At 46.2% G+C, this 21,948-nt stretch overlaps 1 protein-coding gene across 3 annotated transcripts in view; it reads right to left on the bottom strand.

The window, feature by feature from the left end:
• Positions 1 to 5,039: 5,039 nt before the first annotated feature.
• The window catches only part of slc12a4 (solute carrier family 12 member 4), a 216,504-nt gene continuing 199,595 nt past the window's right edge, over positions 5,040 to 21,948 (bottom strand). For 2 of the 3 annotated variants that reach the window (XM_038806749.1, XM_038806750.1), the window contains exons 23-24: positions 19,385 to 19,518; positions 5,999 to 6,090 (exon numbers count right to left, since the gene is read on the bottom strand). In XM_038806749.1, the coding sequence (XP_038662677.1) occupies positions 5,999 to 6,090; positions 19,385 to 19,518 (226 nt within the window). Of the gene's footprint in view, positions 6,091 to 19,384; positions 19,519 to 21,948 lie in introns of all 3 variants that reach the window. The other variant, XM_038806748.1, reaches the window with a different exon arrangement.

Raw genomic sequence — 21,948 nt, 5'->3', positions numbered from 1 at the left:
AATTGTAATTTATTGTGTGATGTTAAAGATATTTTAATACTGTATTAGTAATAAAGTTTGTTTTAATATACCTAATCCTTATTTCTTTATGAAATCACTCCTGGAACGAGGTATTCTTTCCTCACAGCCATACAAAATTCAAATAAAATATTGGGGTTTTTGTCCATTATCCTAGACACTGTTGGGTTCTGGTTTGGGATCGTAATGGTGGAGTATAATTACCAACCCGGTTCCGTGGTGGTACACTCGAGCTACTCCAGGTGATGGACTTTGAAGTCTCCCACCCAGAGTACATTGTGCCCTTGCGACCCTCAAAGCTTCTGGGTCTGGAGTCACATATAGGCCAGACCAGGAAAGCATAGCAGGTTTCCTTCCATACTTTTAATCCCTATTTGGTGTTTTTCTGTGATCAAGCTATCTTGCTATTCATTCTCCTACTTGTCCCCTGACTCCACGTTTTGATTCATATGTTTACAGTGCGGCATCCTATTGAAGCTTTTTGGGAATCCAAATAAATTACCCTTTATTTATTATGTCTAACACTTCCTCAAAGGATTCAATAAGGTTGGTGAAGCGTGATCTTCCTTTTTGAAATCCATGTTGACTATTATAGTTGCCAGATGGTTATCTAGGTATCGTTGCTAGATTTCCAAAATGTCACTGTAGGGCTTTAAAGGAAAATCAAGTGTGTTTAATTGCATCCCTCAGGGAATGTAATTAAATAGTGCATAAGACCAGTGCTTGATGGCTGGCATGATGGCTGAAGGGCTTCTAAATGTGCTGTAAAAATCAATGACTCCATAAGAAGCATGAAAAATCTCTCAATTGTCAAATTATCAAAAGCATTGGAGGTAATTATAGGAAAGGTTCACTAAATTGGTCCCTGGTATCACGAGATTGTTGTCTGAGAGGCTAAGAAGACTGGGCTGGTTTAGCTCAGTTGGCTGGACAGTTGGTTTGTGATGCAGAGCAAGGCCAACAGCATGAATTCAATTTCAGTACATGCTCAGGTTATTCATGAAAGCCCCGCCTTCTCAGGCTTGTCCCTCGCCTGAGGTATGATGATCCTCAGGTTAAATTTCCCCCCTCAAAGGGGAAAGCAGCCTATGGTCATCTGGGACTGGTGACTTTATTTACTTTTAGACTGGCCCTATATTTTCTGCTGTTTGAAAGAATGAGACACAATTGTATTGAAACTTACAAGATTCTCTTGGGGCTTCCCACAACAGACACTCAGAGATTGTTTTCAGTGGTCAGGAAATTTCAATCAGGAGGGACACAATTTCAGGCTCCCTGAACAGGTGCCGGAATGTGGCAACTAGGGGCTTTTCACAGTAATTTCATTGAAGCCTACTTGTGACAATAAGCGATTATTATTATTAATCCATCCAATTATAGGCACAAGTTCTATTACAAAAACAAAATATAGCAAATGCTAACAATCTAGAGCAACATCATGCTGGAAACATTCAGCAACTCAGGCTGCTTAATGGATATAAATAGAGCTAATGTTAAGGTGGATAACCTTTTGTCATAAAGGAGGTCTAAAACGTCATCGATACAGCAGGTTCTGTATTTAGGCAGATATCTTGGGCATGGCTCATCCGCTTTTAAACTTTAGCTGTGCTTGTTTCCTTTTCTATCAGTGATGATTCAACCCAGAACTTTGAACTACAAATAAAATCTGTTTTTTAAACATAGTTTTCATCTGTTAAAATTAATTAAGGGAAAAAAAGATTAGGTAACAAATCTGTGAACTAGCAACCTTAAGATCACTGCAATCAAACAAAATTTAATGTTTTAAAAAAAGCATAATGGAAAAATGGGAATTTATGTTTGATCATATTTCAGCAACTTACAAAGGTTGGTACATTCCGAAAGAGATTGGAGTCTGTAGATCAGGCATTGTCAAACTCGGGGGCGCGACCCGCAGGTGGGTCGCGGGCGGGTGTCAGGAGGGTCGCGGAGCCGTCCGTCGCGGCGTTCCCGATGGCGCAAATCTGCGCTCAACAGCTGCAGCAGACGGCTGTCAAGAACGCTGGCTGCAAGCGGCCTTCAAAATGGACACAAAATGTAAAAAAAAATGCGGCCGCACTGCGCATGCGTACCAGATGTGCGCCGATGATCAGGGACGCATGCGCAGTGCTACCGCTTTTTTTATTTAAACGGTCACAGCTTTTCATTTCACAAGCTCGGGGGGGATTTATTTGTTTTATTCATTTATTTTATTCATTTAAATTTTTTTACATTTATATTATTCATTTTATTTTTTTTACAAGTTCGGGGGGGTTTATTTGACAAACCTTTACAGGACAAAAATGCAGAACTTTGGACAGTTGGAGACACCATACTTTCCGACACCGGAAGGCTTCACCTTCATCCAACAGGGTCCATTGGAGGAGCCTGTACGAGGGCCAAAGGGACCCATTTACTCCATTTTTGTCAGCAGCAAACAAGGCAAGAGAAAATGGTGGGTCACGCAGGTCGACCGGCGTGGGTCGCAAAGATCGGCCGGCGTGGGTCCCGAAGGTTGGCCTGTTGGTAAAAATGGGTCCCCGGAAACAAAGTTTGAAGATCATTGCTGTAGATAGCCCTGCATTTCACCCTGTACAACTTCTCTTTTCTAATAGTAGTTTCTTTGTATTTAAAAGGAACATTTGCGATTGTACCTCTTCCCGAAAGTCAAGTCCTAAATTTTGCAGAACTGACTATTCATTATTTTTAACCTCTTTGCAATCTTCATTTGTACTTATTTCTGAATTTCAAAGATTACCATATGGTATAAGCGTGAAGTGAACATGCTGTAGATACATCTGGCAGCTAGGGATGAGGTGGAAAGGAGAGAATCCTGGTCCTTCTACCTTCAAGGAAATGAAGATTTCCTGTCACTTGGTCATCGAAATTGACCTTGACCAGAGCTTTCTCAGTTCTCCCTCTCCATGTCACAGCTGAAACATTATTTTTTTTTTTGGAGGGGAAAAGGCTAAATGAGAAATACCACTCATCATCTTTATCTGCAAAAAAAGACAAATTGCTTTATTTTAATTGCTTGTTACTTTATGATCAAAGCAGTTGCATCTGTTTTTAGCAGTTCCCCAACAGCTTTTGCCACAAAAATAATCCTTCAACATTGTCCTCCCAGCTCCAACTGCAGGTGATGCGTCAGATGAAAGACAACCCAGTATAGTTATCGTTTTTCAATGATGAGAGATAGGGCACTCAAAAGTTTTACTGAAAATAAAATACATATACGTCCACCAAGTTTCCAATAGAGCTGCCAAGCACTGATGATGCAGACATCATCTTGTCTGGACCATATTTCAAACCCTCCTGGAGTATTAGATTAATAGTTATGTTTCACCGTAGGACTTGGGGTTACAATAGTGGGCGCAATTCTCCCAAAATATTTTGAAGTGTGGGCTCTGTCGGGAAACAAGTTCAGATTCCCGCCAGGTGGATTGGCGTGATCCAGATTGCAATCCACCCACACTTAGAAATTCTTTGCAGCTCCAGTGAATCGTGCCGAAGGACCCGAAGACGTCAGCAAGGTCGGATCAAGATCGGGGAGCCCTCTCAGATAACCCGACAGCCTACCCTTCCTCCGTCCTGCCGGAACCCCCCCCCTTTATCGCTAGGAAAGACCCCGCCCCAAGTGTGCAACACTATGCCATGAGGTGATCAGAGGCCCTTTCAGGCCCCACTTATTGGTAATGCCAATCTGGATTTTTTGTTCTGAACTGCTTCCTAGAAATAACAGGTGCTCTGTCTGAGAGCTTTGTTTCTCTGTTTGTTTTTATAGTGGGTTATTTTAAAAACTGAAGTGCTTCCTCGAAAGAGCAGGTGTCTGTAGTCCCAAGGTGGCACTGCCAGGTTGGCACTTCCAGGGAGCCAGGGCCCAGCCATGTCCCTGATCACTCAGGAGCTACAAAAACTTCAGAGCCCCCCTTGTGATCATCATGTCTATCCAGTGAATTCAACAGTGGCTGTAAGAAGGTCCTCATTGAAGAACCCTTGCACTTCAATGTTTGAGTGCAGACAGCTGCTTCCATTGTGGAAAAATAGGGTCAGACAGGACACCTGATCAAAATAGGAAGCACTTCAGAGTTAATGGAATGGGTGTGAAATTCAATATAAACAACCAAGCACAAAGGAATAAAAGGCATACTGCAACATTGAAACTTCAAGTGGTGGGAAATGGAATGCAAATAACCAAGCAAAAGGGATTAAGGAAGGCATGCTGCAACATTAAAACCACAGAGCCTATTGAAATTCCAAGGGGAACGAAATAGAATGTAAACAAGTAGCATCATGGCTCTTTCCTGAAAGTATTTTAGGAATGAGAGGCTGCAGCTGTGCATTGCCCTGTTATGGGGTGTCAACAAAAAGAAAGCAGGCTTCAAGACTTCACAGACCCAAAATGTTCCCCATCCAAGTGGAGACCGCCCCCTTCCAGCCCAGCCCGAACCTCCAACCCCCAGATTCCTTGAAGAACTCCCCCACGGCATCTGCTATGCCCTTGTTCTCCTTGGGAGTTAAGTGGAGAGGGATACTCATCTCCTTGCACCCCCTCGGAGTCCATAGCGCGTGGCCCCCTGCTCTTAAGGACCAGTAGTGATTTGTGTCTGGGTGACGAGCTCCTGGGGGCAGGAGAATACTGGGAGCCCTTTTTGGGCAGGATCCTGATGATACCAGCTGGAGCAGACCAAGAGCATCAGAAACTATTTTGCTCCGGGTGCAAATTCCATTCCGGGCCTCTCCTGTAATTTTCCTAACATTTCGGGATTTGCGCTGGGCGCATCGCAGCTGGAGAATCACCCCCCAGTGTAAATGACCATGCTCCACCGATGCAATGAAAAAGACAATAGGACACACGACTAATTCATTTTTCTGAATTGGTTTGCACTCAACTGCTTTATCCAAGATTATAAACCTATCATATGGCTTGTGAATTTTAAAATTACGTGATACCAGAACTCAAAACACATGACCAATGCCACTTGGCTAACAAGAAACGGTTTTGATATGGAAACAAAGTCAGGTTTGAGAAACCTTATACAGTGCTTTATTGAGAAAAATAACATTTTGTTTGACTTTGAATATGGTAAACAAAAGCACATTATGGTAAAGGAAAAGCTCCAAACTAGTAGAATAATTTAACAGCTGACAATAGTTTTGCACAAATGTTCAATCGAACATATAGCAGCTCCTTTTCTTGTGCAATTACAAGCTTACTGTGGCTGCATGAGGCTGCAGTACATTTATTAAAAAATGTGGTCCACAAATTGATGGTCCAAATTGTTTTCAGTAATACTACAAGAAAAGCCATATAGTGTTTTTTATTCTGGACAACATGGAAAATAATAAATATCAAAATAAATACTTTTTTTTTGCCAATTACACAATCACAAGCCTTGGGAGATACAGCGAGACAGTTAGGATCCCACTATTTTCATAATTAGTGTCTACTGTGAAAAACACTGTTAAAAGCTATCCAAACAGTCAAAACCTACCATGTATCTTAAAATCCATATTCTGCAAAGCAGTGGATGTAGTGTCGGAGACAGCACATGTTGTGTCCTTATATATAATAGTATATGGCTGTATTACAATTGAGCTGCCACAGCAGCTCATTTCAATTAATGTATTCTTAACTGACCATAAAAAGCAGTGCAAAGCTCAATACTGATTCTCCAGGCATGGATTCCAAACCCAAAATCCAAGCTTATTCTAGGGTAAGACTAGTGTACTTTTCACAAAATCTTTCTTCTGCGTTTCCATCTGTAACAAATGTTACATCTTATTAGTGTTTGCATATACTGCAGATACATGTGCTGAAACAGCATTTAATGCCTTACGAGCACTGGGCTTGGATGATGAGCCATGGGAATCTTTGTCTGAATGATTGACCAACAAAAGGAGTGCTTATTAGCACACAAGTGTTTGGAATGTCTTCTGCGGTCAGGTTTCCACCACATACGTCTTCAGAAGGGAGTCATGTTCAAGAGTAAATTGTGATGACTTCACAACCACCACCTCGTACCAGCAGTACCCTCTCCAGACCTTCCGTAAGTACCTCCAGAAATTCCATATCTGTAAACAATGTGTCAAGGATAATTGATAACAGTCCATTGGAAATCACTGTCCATTATATTAATGTATTTTGGCAGTGTGCTTTAACGTGCAGATAATTTGGCATTTTTGTATTTCTAGACAACCTCATGTAAGAAGGTAGGAAGGATATTAGCATTCATGATCTAAAGAGGATGACTCTTAGTGTAACTTGCCTATCTTGTGCACTCAGGAGATTCCTGCAGGAGTTCCTCATGACAGTATTCCAGGCACAACCATTGTCAGATCTTTCATCAACGACCTCTTCTGCATCATAGGGTCAAACATGTTCGCTGATGATTATGCAGCGCTTAATTCTATTTGCAACTCCTCAGATAATGAAGGAGTCAACACCCACATGACCAAGACCTGGACAAAGTTCAGGCTTGGACTGATAAGGTGTAAGTAACATTGTGTTACATAAGTGCCAGGCAAAGCCCATCTCCAACAACAGAGTCTATAAACTCCCCCTTGCATTCAATAACATTACTCACACTGTATCCCTCACGATCGACATTCTGGGGGAGGGATCTTCACCATTGACCAGAAATTTACCAGGAACAGCCATATAAATACGACAGTCACAAGAGGAGGTCATAAGATGTTAATTCTGTGGTTAGTGGCTCATCGCCTAATTCTTCAAAACCTTTCTATCTGCGACAAGGCAGGCCTGTGATAGAATACTCTCCATTCACCTGGATGACTGCACATCTGAAACCCCCAATCTCCACAGCCTGGATTGACAAGGGCAGGAATTACATGGGAACACTACTACATCTACTTTCCCTCTCCAAATATATTGTTGTTCCTTCAATGTCAGGGAGTCAAAACCCTGGATCTAAGTGACAACAGTGTTGAGAAGTTGGTTCAGCACCACCTTCTGAAGGGGGATTAGGGATGGGCAATAATGTAATACTGTTCTTTCAGTGAAGTCTGTATCCCATGAAATAATGGAAAAAAAGTACTGGGGAGAATTGGGACGATAAACCAGAGACATGGAAAGAGAATTTGGTGGAAATGGGGAATTGTAGGCCTGAAGGAGATTTTAGAAACAGGAAGTGGAGAGAATATGAATAGATTTAAATAAAAGGAAGTGTGTTTTAAATTCAAGGTGTTAGGGAACTGAATGCCATTGGGAGTCAGCGAGCCAAGGGCCAATAGGCAAGTGGGACTTGGAGCAGAGTAGATTACTGGCAGGAAATGCTTGGTGAGATTAATTTCCATAGTATGAAGGATGGGAGACCAGCAAGGAAAACACTGGAATAGTCAAATCTGCATGTTGGTTTCAGGTGCAGGTGAAGGGAGATAACGATGGATGAGGTTGAAGGAGGAGGCCATCTTTGCACAGAGAGATTATTGGCTTTTTCAGCTCAGAGTCAAATTGCAACTGAATCAGGACCAAGACAACAGAGCTTGCAATGGAAGCCAAAGATGATTGTTTTGATCTGCTCCATATTCAACTTAATCAAACTGGGTTTAATCTAAGACTGGATATTATGTAACTGTCCAACATCACATTAGCCAGATTGACAGAGATACGGCTGATCTCTGTCAGCGTTCATGTAGATGCTGACTCGTGTAAGGACCAAGGATAGATCCTCAGTGGACCCTACTGTAATGTATATGTGTTTTGAGTGGGGAGTGGTGGTGGAGGAAGAGAGAGAGAAGTTGTTTCTGGAAATGTTCTGGCCACTGAAATAGGCATTGGAACATACTGATTTAGTTGACTAGAGAGAAGTTAGGGCTAGTGGGGAAGGATTATGTATCACAGTCAATGATTATGTAAGGTATCACTTTGACCAGGTTGAAGAGATTTAAACAGAGTTGCAGGAAAGATGTGACTGTAAAGCAAAACATGTGAAAAATAATTGCCGGAACACAGGCAAAGAGAAGAGGAATGGGACCAATTGGATAGCACAAAGAATTGCACAGAAAAGATGGTTCACATGGCACGCATGAATGGCCAATACATAGTGATGGCTAAGATTATGTCCTAGATGTAAACAGTGGGCACTCCTTACTGCATTGAATGGATTACTATATGAAATAGATCAGCAGAATAGGGGCACAATGTAATACAGTAAAGCAATTAAGTCAGGAGGAATACAGCTATTTTAAGTTTCAAAGGAGTAAGGCAAAGTTGGATGGCTTCTACTTTAATGCCATGGCTATTACAGGTAAAACGGATACATTAAGGGTGAGGATGGACATGTGAAATTATGATATAGTAGCCATCATGGAGTGGTTGAGGGAGGGGCAGGATTGGTAGCTCAACATCCCAGGATACAGAATCTTCAGGCGAAACAGAGAAGGGGGTACTGCCGTGCCTATCGGGCCCCCAGATGCCCCAAACGGGCATCTGGCGCCCGTTTCACGGCGGCAGCGAGCAGGTGTGTTTGCTGCCGTGTTGAAACGGGCGTGAAGGCCCGGCCGCTCAGCCCATCGGCCTCGGAGAATCGCCGCTTGCCGTAAAAAATGGCGAGCGGCGATTCGTGGCGTGGGTCGGGTGGGAGAATAGAGGGAGGGCGTGAAAAATGTCGAGAGGCCCTCCCGCAATTCTCCCACCCGGCGTGGGGGGGCGGAGAATCGCGCCCAAAGTATTCCCACTATTTAAGAAGTGTTGTAGAGTTAGCCAGGGAACTGCAGACCAGTGAGTCTCACGTCAATGGAAGAGAAACTATTGGAGAAAATTCTGAAGGAGAGAATCTGGGCGGGCTTCTCCCTTTTGGGGACTAAGCCCCACCCCCGCCCAAAAAAGGGCGGGAAATCACTCCGGACTTTTTCCTCGAAAGTCCGGAGTGATTCTCCCGTTTTCCAGGGGGCTAGCAGGGCCTCGGCATGCGTCCCGCAGCTCTGGCTGCTGGCGGGGCCCTGCTGTCCAGACTGCGCGGCCGCGCATGCGCACGGCGGCTGTGAGCAGCTCTTGGAAAGAGCACCATACCCAAGGTCCACATCTCCACGCATGTGCGTGGCGGCCCCCCTCGGTGTGGGCGCCGCAGACATGGCGGAGGCACACAGTGGGTCCACATAGAGTAAGGTAGATCCCTCCCAGATCGCGATAGCCCGCTGATCGGTGGCCCCTAATCGGTGGCCTGGCCATCGCTGAGGCTCCCTCTGGAGTCAGATTCCCTGCTACCCCCACCAGTGCCGCCAAAGCGGCCTCGGGTCCGAGCTCCTGCCGGGTGGTACCAGATGTAAACCACGCCGGCGGGAGTTCGGCCGGTCGACCGCGGAGAATCACCGTGGGGGCCTGTTCCAATGGCCCCCGACCGGCGCTGTGTTGACCACGCGTGGCGAGTCCATGGAGAATTGCGGAAGGGCCGGATTTCCGGTGTGAACTGCTATTCTCTGCCCCCGCGCCTGGCGTGATTCTGGCGCGGAGGGTCGGAGAATCCTGCCCTCTATCTCCACTTGGGGAGACAAGGTTTGATCAGGGATAGTCAACATGGCTTTTCAGGAGGGAGTTCATGCCCAACAAATTTGACTAAATGTAGAGGTGACCAGGTACGTTAGAAGAGGCTCATGTAGTTGCTGTAGTTTATATGGATTTTAGCAAAGCCTTTGGCAAGGTCCCACATGGGAGACTTATAAAGTAGGAAGATGCACATGAGATACAGGGTAACTTGATAAGGTGGATTCAAAGAACATTACAGCACAGGAACAGGCCCCTCGGCCCACCAAGCCTACGCTGATCCTGATTTCTTATTTAGACCTATTATTTATTGCCCAAATAATCTGTATCCCTCCAGTCCCTGCCCATTCATGTGTCTGTCAAGATACATCATAAACGTTACTATCGTGCCTGCCTCCACCACCTCCACGGGCAATGCGTTCCTGGCACCCACCACCCTCTGCGTGATAAACTTTCTCCGCATATCTTCCCCAAACTTTTCCCCTCTCACCTTCAACCTGTTCAGCCTTGGAATCGAGTCTTCCACCCTGGGAAAAAGCTTCTGACTATTCACCCTGTCTATATCTCTCGTAATTTTGTAGATCTCAATCAGGTCTCCCCTCAGTCTCTGTCTTTCCAACAAAAACAATCCGAGTTTATTCAACCTCTCCTCATAGCGAACATCCTCCAGACCAGGCAACATCAAGGTAAACCTTCTAGCATTCACATCCTTCTGGTAGTGTAGTGACCAGAACTGCGTGCAATATTCCAAATGTGGCCTAATGAAAGTTTTATACAACTGTAACATGACCTGCCAACTCTTGTACTCAATGCTCTGGCCAATGAAGACGAGCATGCAGTATGCCTTCTTGACCACCTTATTCACCTGCCTTGCCACTTTTATGGAACTATGGACCTGAACGCCCAGATCCCTCTGTTCTGCCATTTACTATATTCACACCTGAATTTGATCTTCCAAAATGCAATACCTCACATTTGTCCGGATTGAACTCCATCTGCCTATTTCTGCCCAACTCTCCAATCTATCTATATTCTGCTGTATTCTCTAACAGTTCCTTCACTGTCTGCAACTCCACCTATCTTAGTATCATCTGCAAACTTGCTAATCAGACCATCTACATTTTCCTCCAGATGACTTATATATATTACAAACAACAATGGTCCCAGCAATAATTCCTGTGGAACACCATTAGTTATAGATCTCTATTCTGAAAAACTCCCTTCCACTGTTACTCTCTGTCCCTGTTTGCCAGCCAGTTCTTTATCCACCTAGCTAGTACAGGGGTTTTCAAATTCAGGGTTGGGCCGCACGGGTGGGTTGCGGGCAGGTTTCGGGAGGGTCCCGGCACTCGGTCGCGGCGTTCCTGATCGCAGGAGGAACGGTAACTGCTACGACTGGCTTTTTAAAATGCTGGTGGCGATGGACTTTTGGGATTGCCGGCCATCCCGTGCATGTGTGCCGCATCAAGCAATGCGCAGGCCGAGAGCCCGGGGGGGTGGAACATCTCCTCCTGACGTCAGTGCGCTGACCAGGGTCAGTTTTTTTCCAGCAATCAAGGGAGCCCTCCCGCAGGAAGCGGCGACAGAGTGCAGGTCATATGCCCTGTACGCTGACGTCATTTGTTCTGGGCGCGAAAGAGATTCCTGCATTTTACAGCTGCCAGCAGTGCTGGTGTAAACTCCTGGGAGTCTAATGAACAATGCATGAAGGAGCTGAAAACAGGAAGAAAGCAGCATAAAAATGATTACTTGAGTTATGGGTTATTAATTGTTTCTATTAGGATTAGGATTCAGAGTTCATCTGTGTTCTATGCAGTGATGTACTGGCAAATGAAAGTTTAAAACCCTCAAAACTTCAAAGACAGCTGAAGACTAAACATGACGGGTATGAGGACAAACATCTCAATTTTTTTGAACCAATGCAGTGAGATCTTAAATCATAAGTGGAAGTCATTATCAGAAACGTACATTGAATAACAAAGCAAGTAAGATCATGAGGACCAAGCATGCTCATCTGTCACATTAAAGGTAAGTGAAAATAATGGGTCGCAAAGGTCAGCCGGTGTAGGTCGCATAGGTCAGCCAGCACGGGTCACAACGGTCAGCCAGGGTGGGTCCCGAAGGATGGTCGGTTGGCAAAAACGGGTCCCGGGCAAAAACGTTTGAAAAAACACTGATCTAGCACACCCGAATCCCATACAACTTTAGGTTTTGTACCAGTCTGCCATGAGGGATCTTGTCAAATGCCTTATGTCAAATGTCCATGTAGACGACATCCACAGTCTTTCTCTCATCAATTAATTTTGTCACCTCAGTTAAGGCCCCAGCTATTTCCTCTCTTGCCTCCCACAGTAACCTGGGATATATCCCATCCGGCCCAAGGGACTTGTCCACCTTAATGCATTTTAAGATATTCAACATTTCCTCCTTCATTATGTTCGCATGTCCTAGAGTATTTACACACTCACCCCTAATCTCAACATCCCTCTCCCAGGTGAATACTGATGCAAAGTACTCATTAAGGATCTCTCCTACTTCCTCTGACTCAACGTATAACTTCTCTCCTTTGTCCTTGATGAGGCCTACTCTTTCCCTAGCTACCCTCTTGTTTCTTATGGATAAAAGGCCTTGGGATTTTCTTTGCTGCCATTGACATTTCATGGCCTCTTTTAGCCCTCCTAACTTCCCATTTGAGTTTGTTCATATTTTCCCTATATTCTTCAAAAGCTTGTCTGTTTTTAGTTGCCTCGCCTTATGTATGCTTTCTTTTTGACTAGTTTCACAATTTCTGTCATCAATGGTTCCCTAATTCAAAATTGTCTTAGTTGTAGGAGACAGAGGGTGATGACAGACGGCTGTTTTAGTGACTGGGAGCCAATGTCCAGTGGTGTACCACCGGAATCTGTGTTAACTATTATTCGTCATTTATATAAACATAGATTTTAAAACGATGGATCTCCGCATCAAGCCTGATCGCCTGCAGCTGCACACTCAAGCAGACAACGCCAAGTCGGCCTTCGCACATTGGCTAGCTTGCTTCGAGGCATACATCGGATCTGCGACTGAACCACCCTCAGAGGCACAGAAGCTCCAGATCCTTTACACGCGGCTGAGCTCAGACATCTTTCCCCTCATCCGGGACGCGCCGACCTACGCTGAGGCCATGGCGCTACTGAAGGAGAACTACGGTCAGCAGACCAACAAAATCTACGCCAGGCACCTCCTCTCCACACAGTATCAACTCCCCGGTTAGTCTGTGGAAGATTTCTGGAGTGCCCTGCAACTCCTAGTGAGAGACTGCGATTGTCAGGCCGTTTCGGCCTCTGAACATTCTGACCTGCTACTTAGAGACGCGATTGTTACAGGCATAGGGTCGGCCTATATCCACCAGCGACTCTTTGGAAGGGGCTACCCTTGACCTCGCGGCGACCAAGAAACTAGCGCTCTCGCTCACAGTCGCGTCACGCAATATACAGGCGTATGCCCCCGACCGCACGGCCCAGCCCTCCTGGGTATCGTGGATCCCGCCACCGTGCACCCCACCAGCGACCTCTCCCAGCCAACCCCAGGCTAGCGCCGCGCGGCAGCCAAATAACCCCGGGGCAGCCAAACAACCCCGGGGGACCCAAGTGCTACTTCTGCGGACAGTCAAAACACGCCCGACAACGCTGCCCGGCACAGAGCGCGCTCTGCAAGGCCTGCGGTAAGAAAGGACATTTTGCTGCTGCGTGCCAGGCCCGCTCAGTTGCCGCTGTTGCCCCGACACCCCCCATGTGCGACCCACGGGCGCCGCCATCTTCCTCGTCTCAGACCTCGTGCAGCCCGTGGGTGCTGCCATCTTCCTCGCTCAGACCACGTGCGGCCCGTGGGCGCCGCTATCTTGCTCCCCTCACAACACGTACGGCCCATGGGCGCCGCCATCTTGCTCGCCTCACATGTGTAGCCCGTCGGCGCTGCCATCTTGCCTACCTCAGGACCCCTGCTCGTCAGGTACCTCATTGGGCCGCTCATCGCCTGCAACCACTGCCGACCAGCCACGTCTGGCTTCCGTCACAATCGACCAGTCCCGACCACGCAACTTCGCGATTGCGTCGACGACAGAGAAGGTCGATGGTTTCAAGACATCCTGCCTTCTGGACTCCGGGAGCACTGAGAGCTTCATCGACCCTGATACGGTAAGGCGCTGCTCCCTCGCGGTACACCCCACCAACCACAGAATCTCCCTGGCCTCCGGATCCCACTCCGTGGCGATCTGGGGTACTGCACCGCCACCCTCACCATCCAGGGCATAGAATTCAGCGGGTTCCGGCTCTACGACCTCCCCAACCTCTGCGCTGCCTTGCTACTCGGCCTGGACTTCCAGTGCAACCTCCAGAGCCTACCCTGAAATTTGGCGGGCCCCTGCCACCCCTTACTGTATAGTGCCCAGGACAGGAACTTCATCAGGTCTGAGGTCCAGCGGCTGCTGCGGGAAGGTATTATCGAGGCCAGCAACAGCCCCTGGAGAGCCCAAGTGGTAGCGGTGAAAACTAAGGAGAAAAACAGGATGGTCGTTGAGTACAGTCAGACCATCAACCGGTACACGCAGCTCGACAAGTACCTCCTCCCCTCCTTCGCATATCTGATATGGTCAATCAGATTGCACAGTACCAGGTCCGCACACTCATTCAATCCACCGTTTTCCCACTGATGGCCGAGCTCACCAGGCCTTCAACCGTATCAAGGCCGACATCGCCAAGGCCGCGATGCACGCGGTTAACGAGACGCTTCCCTTCCAAGTCAAGAGCGATGCATCAGACGCCGCTCCGGCCGCCACCATGAACCAGGCAGGCAGGCCCATGGCATTCTTTTCCCGCACCCTCCACGGCTCCAAAATTCGGCACACCTCTGTTGAAAAGGAGGCCCAAGCTATCGTTGAAGCTGTGCGGCATTGGAGGCCGGCAGGAGATTCACTCTCCTCACTGACCAACGGTCGGTTTCCGTCATGTTTAACAACACGCAGCGGGGTAAGATCAAAAATGATAAGACCTTGAGGTGGAGGATCGAGCTCTCCACCTACAATTACGAGATTTTGTATCGCCCCGGTAAGCTCAATGAGCCCCCCGATGCCCTATCCCGAGGTACATGTGCCAGCACACAAGTGGACCGACTCCACACCCTGCACGATGATCTGTCACCCAGGGGTCATTCGCTTTTATCACTTCATAAAGGCCCGCAATCTGCCCTACTCCATCGAGGAAGTCAGGGCTATCACCAGAGACTGCCAGGTCTGCGCAGAGTGTAAACCGCACTTCTACCGGCCAGACCGTGCGCGCCAGGTGAAGGCCTCCCGCCTCTTTGAACGCCTCAGCGTGGACTTCAAAGGGCCCCTCCCCTCCACCGACCGCAACACGTACTTTCTCAATGTGGTCGACGAGTACTCAAGATTCCCCTTCGCCACCTCATGCCCCGACATGACATCTGCCACCGTCATCAAAGCCCTCAACACCATCGTCGCTCTGTTCGGTTTCCCAGCCTACGTCCACAGCGACCGGGGATCCTCATTTATGAGCGATGAGCTGCGTCAGTACCTGCTCAACAGGGGCATTGCCTCGAGCAGAACGACCAGCTACAATCCCCGGGGAAACGGGCAGGTGGACGGGAGAATGGGACGGTCTGGAATGCCGTCCAGCTGGCCCTACGGTCCAGAAATCTCCCGGCTTCCCGCTGGCAGGAGGTCCTCCCCGACACTCTTCACTCCATTCGGTCGCTCTGTGCACTGCGACTAACGAAACTCCCCATGAATGTCTCTTTGCCTTCCCTAGGAAGTCTACAGCCGGGGTTTCGCTCCCAACATGGCTAGCAGCACCAGGACCCGTTTTCCTCTGCAAGCACGTGCGGCTCCACAAGGCAGACCCGTTTGTTGAGCGGGTACAGCTTCTCCACGCAAACCCGCAGTAGGCCTACGTAGTGTGCCCCAACGGCTGCCAAGACACAGTCTCCCTCAGGGACCTGGCACCAGCAGGGTCACCCCCCCCCCCCCCCCCCCATCTCTGCCCTGGCGCCACCCTCCCTCCCCCCAGCGCACTCCAACACAGCCCCGCTCCAGGACGATCCGCCCTCCCCTTGGTCCTACCCATGGATGAAGATGAGGTCGACGCGCTCCCGGAGTCACCGACGACCGAACCGACGCCTGAATCGCCACCACAACTGCGGCGCTCGCAACGCCGGATCAAGGCGCCTGTCTAAATTTGTAACCTCTTTCTTAAGTTTAAGCAACCTGTATATAAATAGTTTCCACCACTCCGCTGGACTCTTTTTTTTAAACAGCGGATGAATGTGGTAGTCACCACTGTTGTATTGTGTATATTGCACACGAGGGTATTACGGTAGGGCCCCTGTACTACAGGTAGATCCCTGCCTGCTGGCTCCGTCCTGTAGGCGGAGTATAAGTGTGTGGGCTCTCCGAGCTGCAGCCATTTCGGCAGCAGCTGCGGGAGGCTCCACAACTCTGCGTAATAAAGCCTAGATTACTCTCTACTCTTGTCTCGTCATAATTGATAGTGCATCAATTTATTACGCAGAGATGTGGAGCCTCCCGCAGCTGCTGCCGAAATGGCTGCAGCTCAGAGAGCCAACACATTTATATTCTGCCTACTGGATGGAGCTAGTACAGGGGCCTTTCCGTAATACCCTCGTATGCAGTATACATAATACAACAGCGGTGACTACCACAATTATGTGATAGGATCAGTAAGTCTGCAGATGACACAAAGATTAGTTGGGTGGTTAACAGTGACGTTGAGTATCTTAGGTTACAGATATAGAGGGGATGAATGGGCAGATAAGTGCAGATGGAATTTAACCTTGAATTTAACCTTGAAAAGTGTGAGCTGATCAAGGAGAAATTGGGAAAGAATGCATTCAATGAATGGCAAGATACTGGGAAGTTCCGAGGAACAATGGGACCTTGACATATTTGTCCATAGATCTCTGATGACTGGAGGGCAGATTAATAGGGTGGTGAAAAAGGCATACGGGACACTTGCTTATTTCAATCGAGACACAGATTACAAAAGCAAGGAGGTCTTATTTGGAGTTGTATGGAACTTGTACTCCAGCCACAGCTGGAGTAGTAGGTGCAGTTCTGGTCACCACATTATAGGAAGGATGCGATTGCACTATCGGGAGTGCAGAGGATATTCACCAGGAAGTTGCCTGGAATGGAACTTTTAAGATACGAAGAGAGGTTGTATAGGCTTGGGTTATTTTCATTGGAGCAGAGAAGACTGAGGGGTGACCTGATTGAGGTGTACGGGCAAAATCAGAGGCTGGGTAGGGAGCAGTTGTTCCCCTTGTTGAAGGGTCAGTCACAAGGAGACACAAGTTTAAGGTGAGCGGTAGGAGGTTTGGGGGGATGTGAGGAAAAACCTTTTTTTACCCAGAGTGTGGTAGAGGCGGGTTGCATCACATCCTTTAAAAAGTTTCTGGATGATACTCGGCAAGTCATAACATTCAAGGCTATGGGCCAAGTGTTGGTAAATGGGATTAGGTAGGTTAGGGGCAGCAGGGTAGCATGGTGGTTAGCATAAATGCTTCACAGCTCCAGGGTCCCAGGTTCGATTCCCGGCTGGGTCACTGTCTGTGTGGAGTCTGCACGTCCTCCCCCTGTGTGCGTGGGTTTCCTCCGGGTGCTCCGGTTTCCTCCCACAGTCCAAAGATGTGCGGGTTAGGTGGATTGGCCATGCTAAAATTGCCCGTAGTGTCCTAATAAAAGTAAGGTTAAGGGGGGGGGGGGGGTTGTTGGGTTACGGGTATGGGGTGGATACGTGGGTTTGAGTAGGGTGATCATGGCTCGGCACAACATTGAGGGCCGAAGGGCCTGTTCTGTGCTGTACTGTTCTATGTTCTATGTTCTATCTGTTGGTATAGACTCAATGGGCCTCTTCTGCACTGTATTTTCTGTGATTCTGTGAAAACTGTTACACATGCACCATCTAATTTACCAACTGTCAGCCACCGATGCAAAACTTCACTGGATCAACAACCCCACCAAACAAAGCATTCCACAATGAAAGATCCATAAACCCAAGAGAAGTTGTCATTTATGTTGTGACTCTTCTGGAGCTTCCAACACTAATCCCTGGTTTATTTTGCTTCCTTAATTGAACTTCAAAGCACACATTTGCTGTTTGAAAAAAAAAGCAAAGCTTCAATGAAGCTACTCCACGAGAAATATTGGGAGAGTTCAAGGTGAAAATACTAAAACAACAGACAGATGTTTTCAACAGGTAGAAGCTCTGAAACCATAGCACACAATTTCAGAGATTTTACTTGAGACACTGAAAGATGTAGTGGACTAACGTTGCTTTGACAACTGGTATTTAGATTTAAGGCAAATTAAAAGGATGAAAGTATCCTTTTGTGAAAAACATTGCATGGAATGAATATTGGCATCCTAACTCAATGTTCATACCAAAACACTGCCACAGATCAACGCAAGTTGACACGTAAAAGTGAACCTGTGCTGTTGACACAATGGTATATGTGGACTGCAATGTGCAATTGGTAGACAGTTTATCATGCAGACTACATCGGATTGATCTTAGCAATGAAGGTACCCAAATACTGATATAGGAAGAGAGCAGCAGGAAATTTCATTTTCCTCACAGGAGCAAAACTATTCCGTAGAAATTTTAAAATTTCCCCAGGTACCCTAATATGATTTTACATCCAGAGTTATACTACAACCAATGTGAATAATGTGCTCTGTGATAATAACCATCTGGTCTCACAGTTTGGAAATTCACTACCCCATAGTGCGGTGGATGCTGGGACAGTGAGTAAACTTAAGAAGGCGTTAGACAGACTTTTAATTGGAAATGGGGTGAAGGGTTATGGAGAACGGACAGGACAATGGAGTTGAGGTCACTATGGGATCAGCCATGATCACATTGAAGGTGTTTAGGCTTGGGAGGCTAAATTGCCTACTCCTGGCTCCTAGCTCATATGTTCTACGGAGGAGTTGCTCTGGCTGATTTCGCCATCCAGCTCTTGGTCTGTAGCATTGTAGGTAACAGATGAGGAACATTTCAGCCATGATCGAATGACAGGGCAGCCCGATGGGCCGGATGGCCTAATTCTGCTCCTATATCTTATGAACACCACTTGCCTTGAGTTATGTCAAGATATCACTCCTGAATTAAAGTACAATTTTAAAGATCGCATCTAAATCTACTTTAAATAAACCCATGGATAGAAGTATAAATGGCATGGTCAGGAACTGAAAAGATAGCTGTGTAATCAGTAAAATTGTTTTAACTAGTAGCAGTGTATGATGTCCTACTGAAGTTGATCTGATTACAGGTTGTTGAATTGAGTACAAGAAGTTTCACTTTTGATTTCTTGAGTTGAGAAAAGTGAATAAAAGTGGACACTGAATGCTCGGAGTTAGATTCCCTGGCACCGACATCAGCAGTTCTGATGAGCATAAATTTTAGTTAAACTAAAAACAAACATTCTTGAAAACAAGTTTGGCATACTTTATCTGGATGAGCAGCCAGAATGGAACAAAGGTTAAATATCTAGTGCCTATTTCGATGTCCTGAATTTAAAATTGTGGACCTAGCTTCGTGAGGGGGAGAGAAAATGTGAAAAGGTCAATTCAAGCTGGAAAAACATGTCAATATAATTTTTTAGAAAATCTTCTGACATCTAAATAAGTACTAAAAATTATTCTGATTTTATAAGTTACAAGTATGGGGTAAGCTTTGATTGTCATTAAAAGTTATTGTCGTGCACTTTACTGGAATATTGTCATTCTTCCTCTTTTGACTAACTATTCTAGCAAGGCTATTTGCAGAAAAAGCGTTTGGTAAAGGATACAGTTTTCATCTCCATCTTGGTTTTTTGGTGGTCCAGGCATGTTTAGCAAAACCAGTTTAGCATCATGGGACCTATTTACAATAACTTCGTTCAGCTTTACTGCTGTGTGCATTCTCCTTACATTGGACTGGTCTCTGAAAAAGGTAACCAACACATTACAAATAGTGGGCAAAGGCACAATATCAAGTTAAGATAAAGTTAAGAAATTATTTCAGATAAGAGCAACAATAGTTCTGAAGGGTGCAGTGAAAGCTTACTTTCTGACAGCTACCATGCCTTGTAGATGTCCCAAACCATTTCACGGGGGCATCATAAAGCAAAGTATAATACAAAGCCCCATAAGCAAGTCTTATACAGGGCACCAAGGTAGCACAGTGGTTAGCACTGCTGCTTCACAGCACCAGGGAGCCGGGTTCGATTCCTGGCTTGGGTCACTATCTGTGCAGAGTCTGCACGTTCTCCCCATGTCTGTGTGAGTTTCTTCCGGGTGCTCCTGTTTCCTCCCACAAGTCCTGAAAGACCTGCTTGTTAGGTGAATTGGATATTCTGAATTCCCCCTCAGTGAGCCATAACAGGTGCCTGAGTGTGGTGACTAGGGGATTTTCACAGTAACTTCATTGAAGTGTTAATGTAAGCCTACATGTGACAATAATAAAGATTATTATTAGTTATTCGGTTAGATGACCATAAAGGCAGGTTTTAAGGCATGTCTTAAAGGAGAAAGGGGGGGTAGAGAGGCAGTAAGGTGGATGTGATTTCAAGAGTTAGGGAGGGACGAGGACATGGAAGGGTTTGAAAATGAGAATGAGCACTTTTAAAATCAAGACGTTGCTCCACAGGAGCCAATGTCGGTCAGCGAGTGCATGGATGTGAGGGGAACTGTACTTGGTGAGAGAAAATACATAGGCAGCAGAATTTTGGAAGATCTCAAGTTTACGGACTAGAGAATGAAGGAGACCAACTAGGAGCATATTGGAATAGTCAAGTCTCGAGGTAACAAATTAATGCACATGAGCTGAGATGAAGGTGAAGTCAGATTATGGAGTTTAGATAGGTGCACTTGGTGATAACGTGAATATGAGATCAGAGACTCAGTCTGTTCACACCAAGGTTGTGGACAGACTGGATGAAACTCCGGCTATTGCTAGGGAGAGGGGTGGAGTCAGCAGGTAGGGAACAGAGTTTGGAGCAGTGCCCAAAATCAATGGCTTCAGTCTTCCAAATATTTAATTGGACGCAATTCCTGTCTATCCAGTACAAGATGTCAGATAAGCAATCTAATAATTTAGAAACAGTGGAGGAGTCATGAGAGGAGGCGGTGAGGTGATAATAATAATCTTTATTATTGTCACAAGTAGGCTTACATTAACACTGCAATGAAGTTACTGTGAAAATCCCCTAGTTGCCACTCTGGCGCTTGATCGGGTACACCAAGGGAGAATTCAGAATGTCCAATTCACCTAAACAAGCATGTTTTTCGGGACTTGCGAGAGGAAACCGGCACACCCGGAAGAGACCCACACAAACACGGGGAGAATGTGTAGACTCCACACAGGCAGTGACGCAAGTGGGAATCAAACCTGGGAGTTGGCACTGTGAAGCAACAGAGTTAACCACTGTGTTACTGTGCTGCCCAAGTGGCATTAGCATACATATGAAAACCACCCTGTGCCTTCAGGCTTCTAATTAATAATGATGGAACGGAAAGTTGAATGATTACATTGAATTCTTTATTTGGGTGGGGTAAATTTTGCATGTAAGGAAATAGTTAACATAACAAAAGACTGTGGAACAGATGAGCTCTTTTGCATAATTAAGTTACCATCAGTCATCAAGAAATAAAAGAAAAACACAAGAGGCACAAGGGCATTAAATTAAAGCAATGTGTCGAGAAGCTCAGCGAACCACCCTACTTTGTAAGAGGCAGTAAAAAGAGTTCAATGGAGTTGTCTAATGACCTTTATAAAAACTAAATTGTTTCATTGCTATTCAGAAACTAAGTACAATTATGCCAATTTCCATCTAGAGGCAACGGGAGGAAACCAGAGCACCCGGAGAAAGCCCACGCAGACCCAGAGAAAATGTGTAGACTCTGCACACAGTAACCCAAGCGGGAATCGAACCTGGGACCCTGGTGCTGTGAACCAACAGTGCTAAACCCTGTGCTACCGTGCCGTTGATCAGCAGATGATAAATAGAAACCACAAATTGAAAGATTCAAACAATAAATTAGAGGAGATTATAGATGACCTCTTTAGACATTATGACTGTTGTAAATGCAATTTACAGATTAAAAAAAAGAGTTGTTGAAATGGAGTTCAGAAATATTATTTGCCAAGAGATTTTGATAATTGATTATAAATGGGATTGGATGAACTGACTCATATGGAAAAAAGGCAATCCCAGACTTGATAAACTGGATGGCCTGCCTCTGTGCTATTTAACTATCTCCTATGATTGTATCTCCCAGCGAAAAAATTACCTGATGAGAATCTGTTCCTATGTTGCTCAGCTTTGCAATTTCACAAGCTGACCAAACACCACTCACTAAAACAGGGCCCTGG

Source organism: Scyliorhinus canicula, chromosome 9 (assembly GCF_902713615.1).
Source record: "Scyliorhinus canicula chromosome 9, sScyCan1.1, whole genome shotgun sequence".
Taxonomy (NCBI): Eukaryota; Metazoa; Chordata; class Chondrichthyes; order Carcharhiniformes; family Scyliorhinidae; genus Scyliorhinus; species Scyliorhinus canicula.
This window is presented reverse-complemented; position numbering and strand designations above follow the sequence as displayed.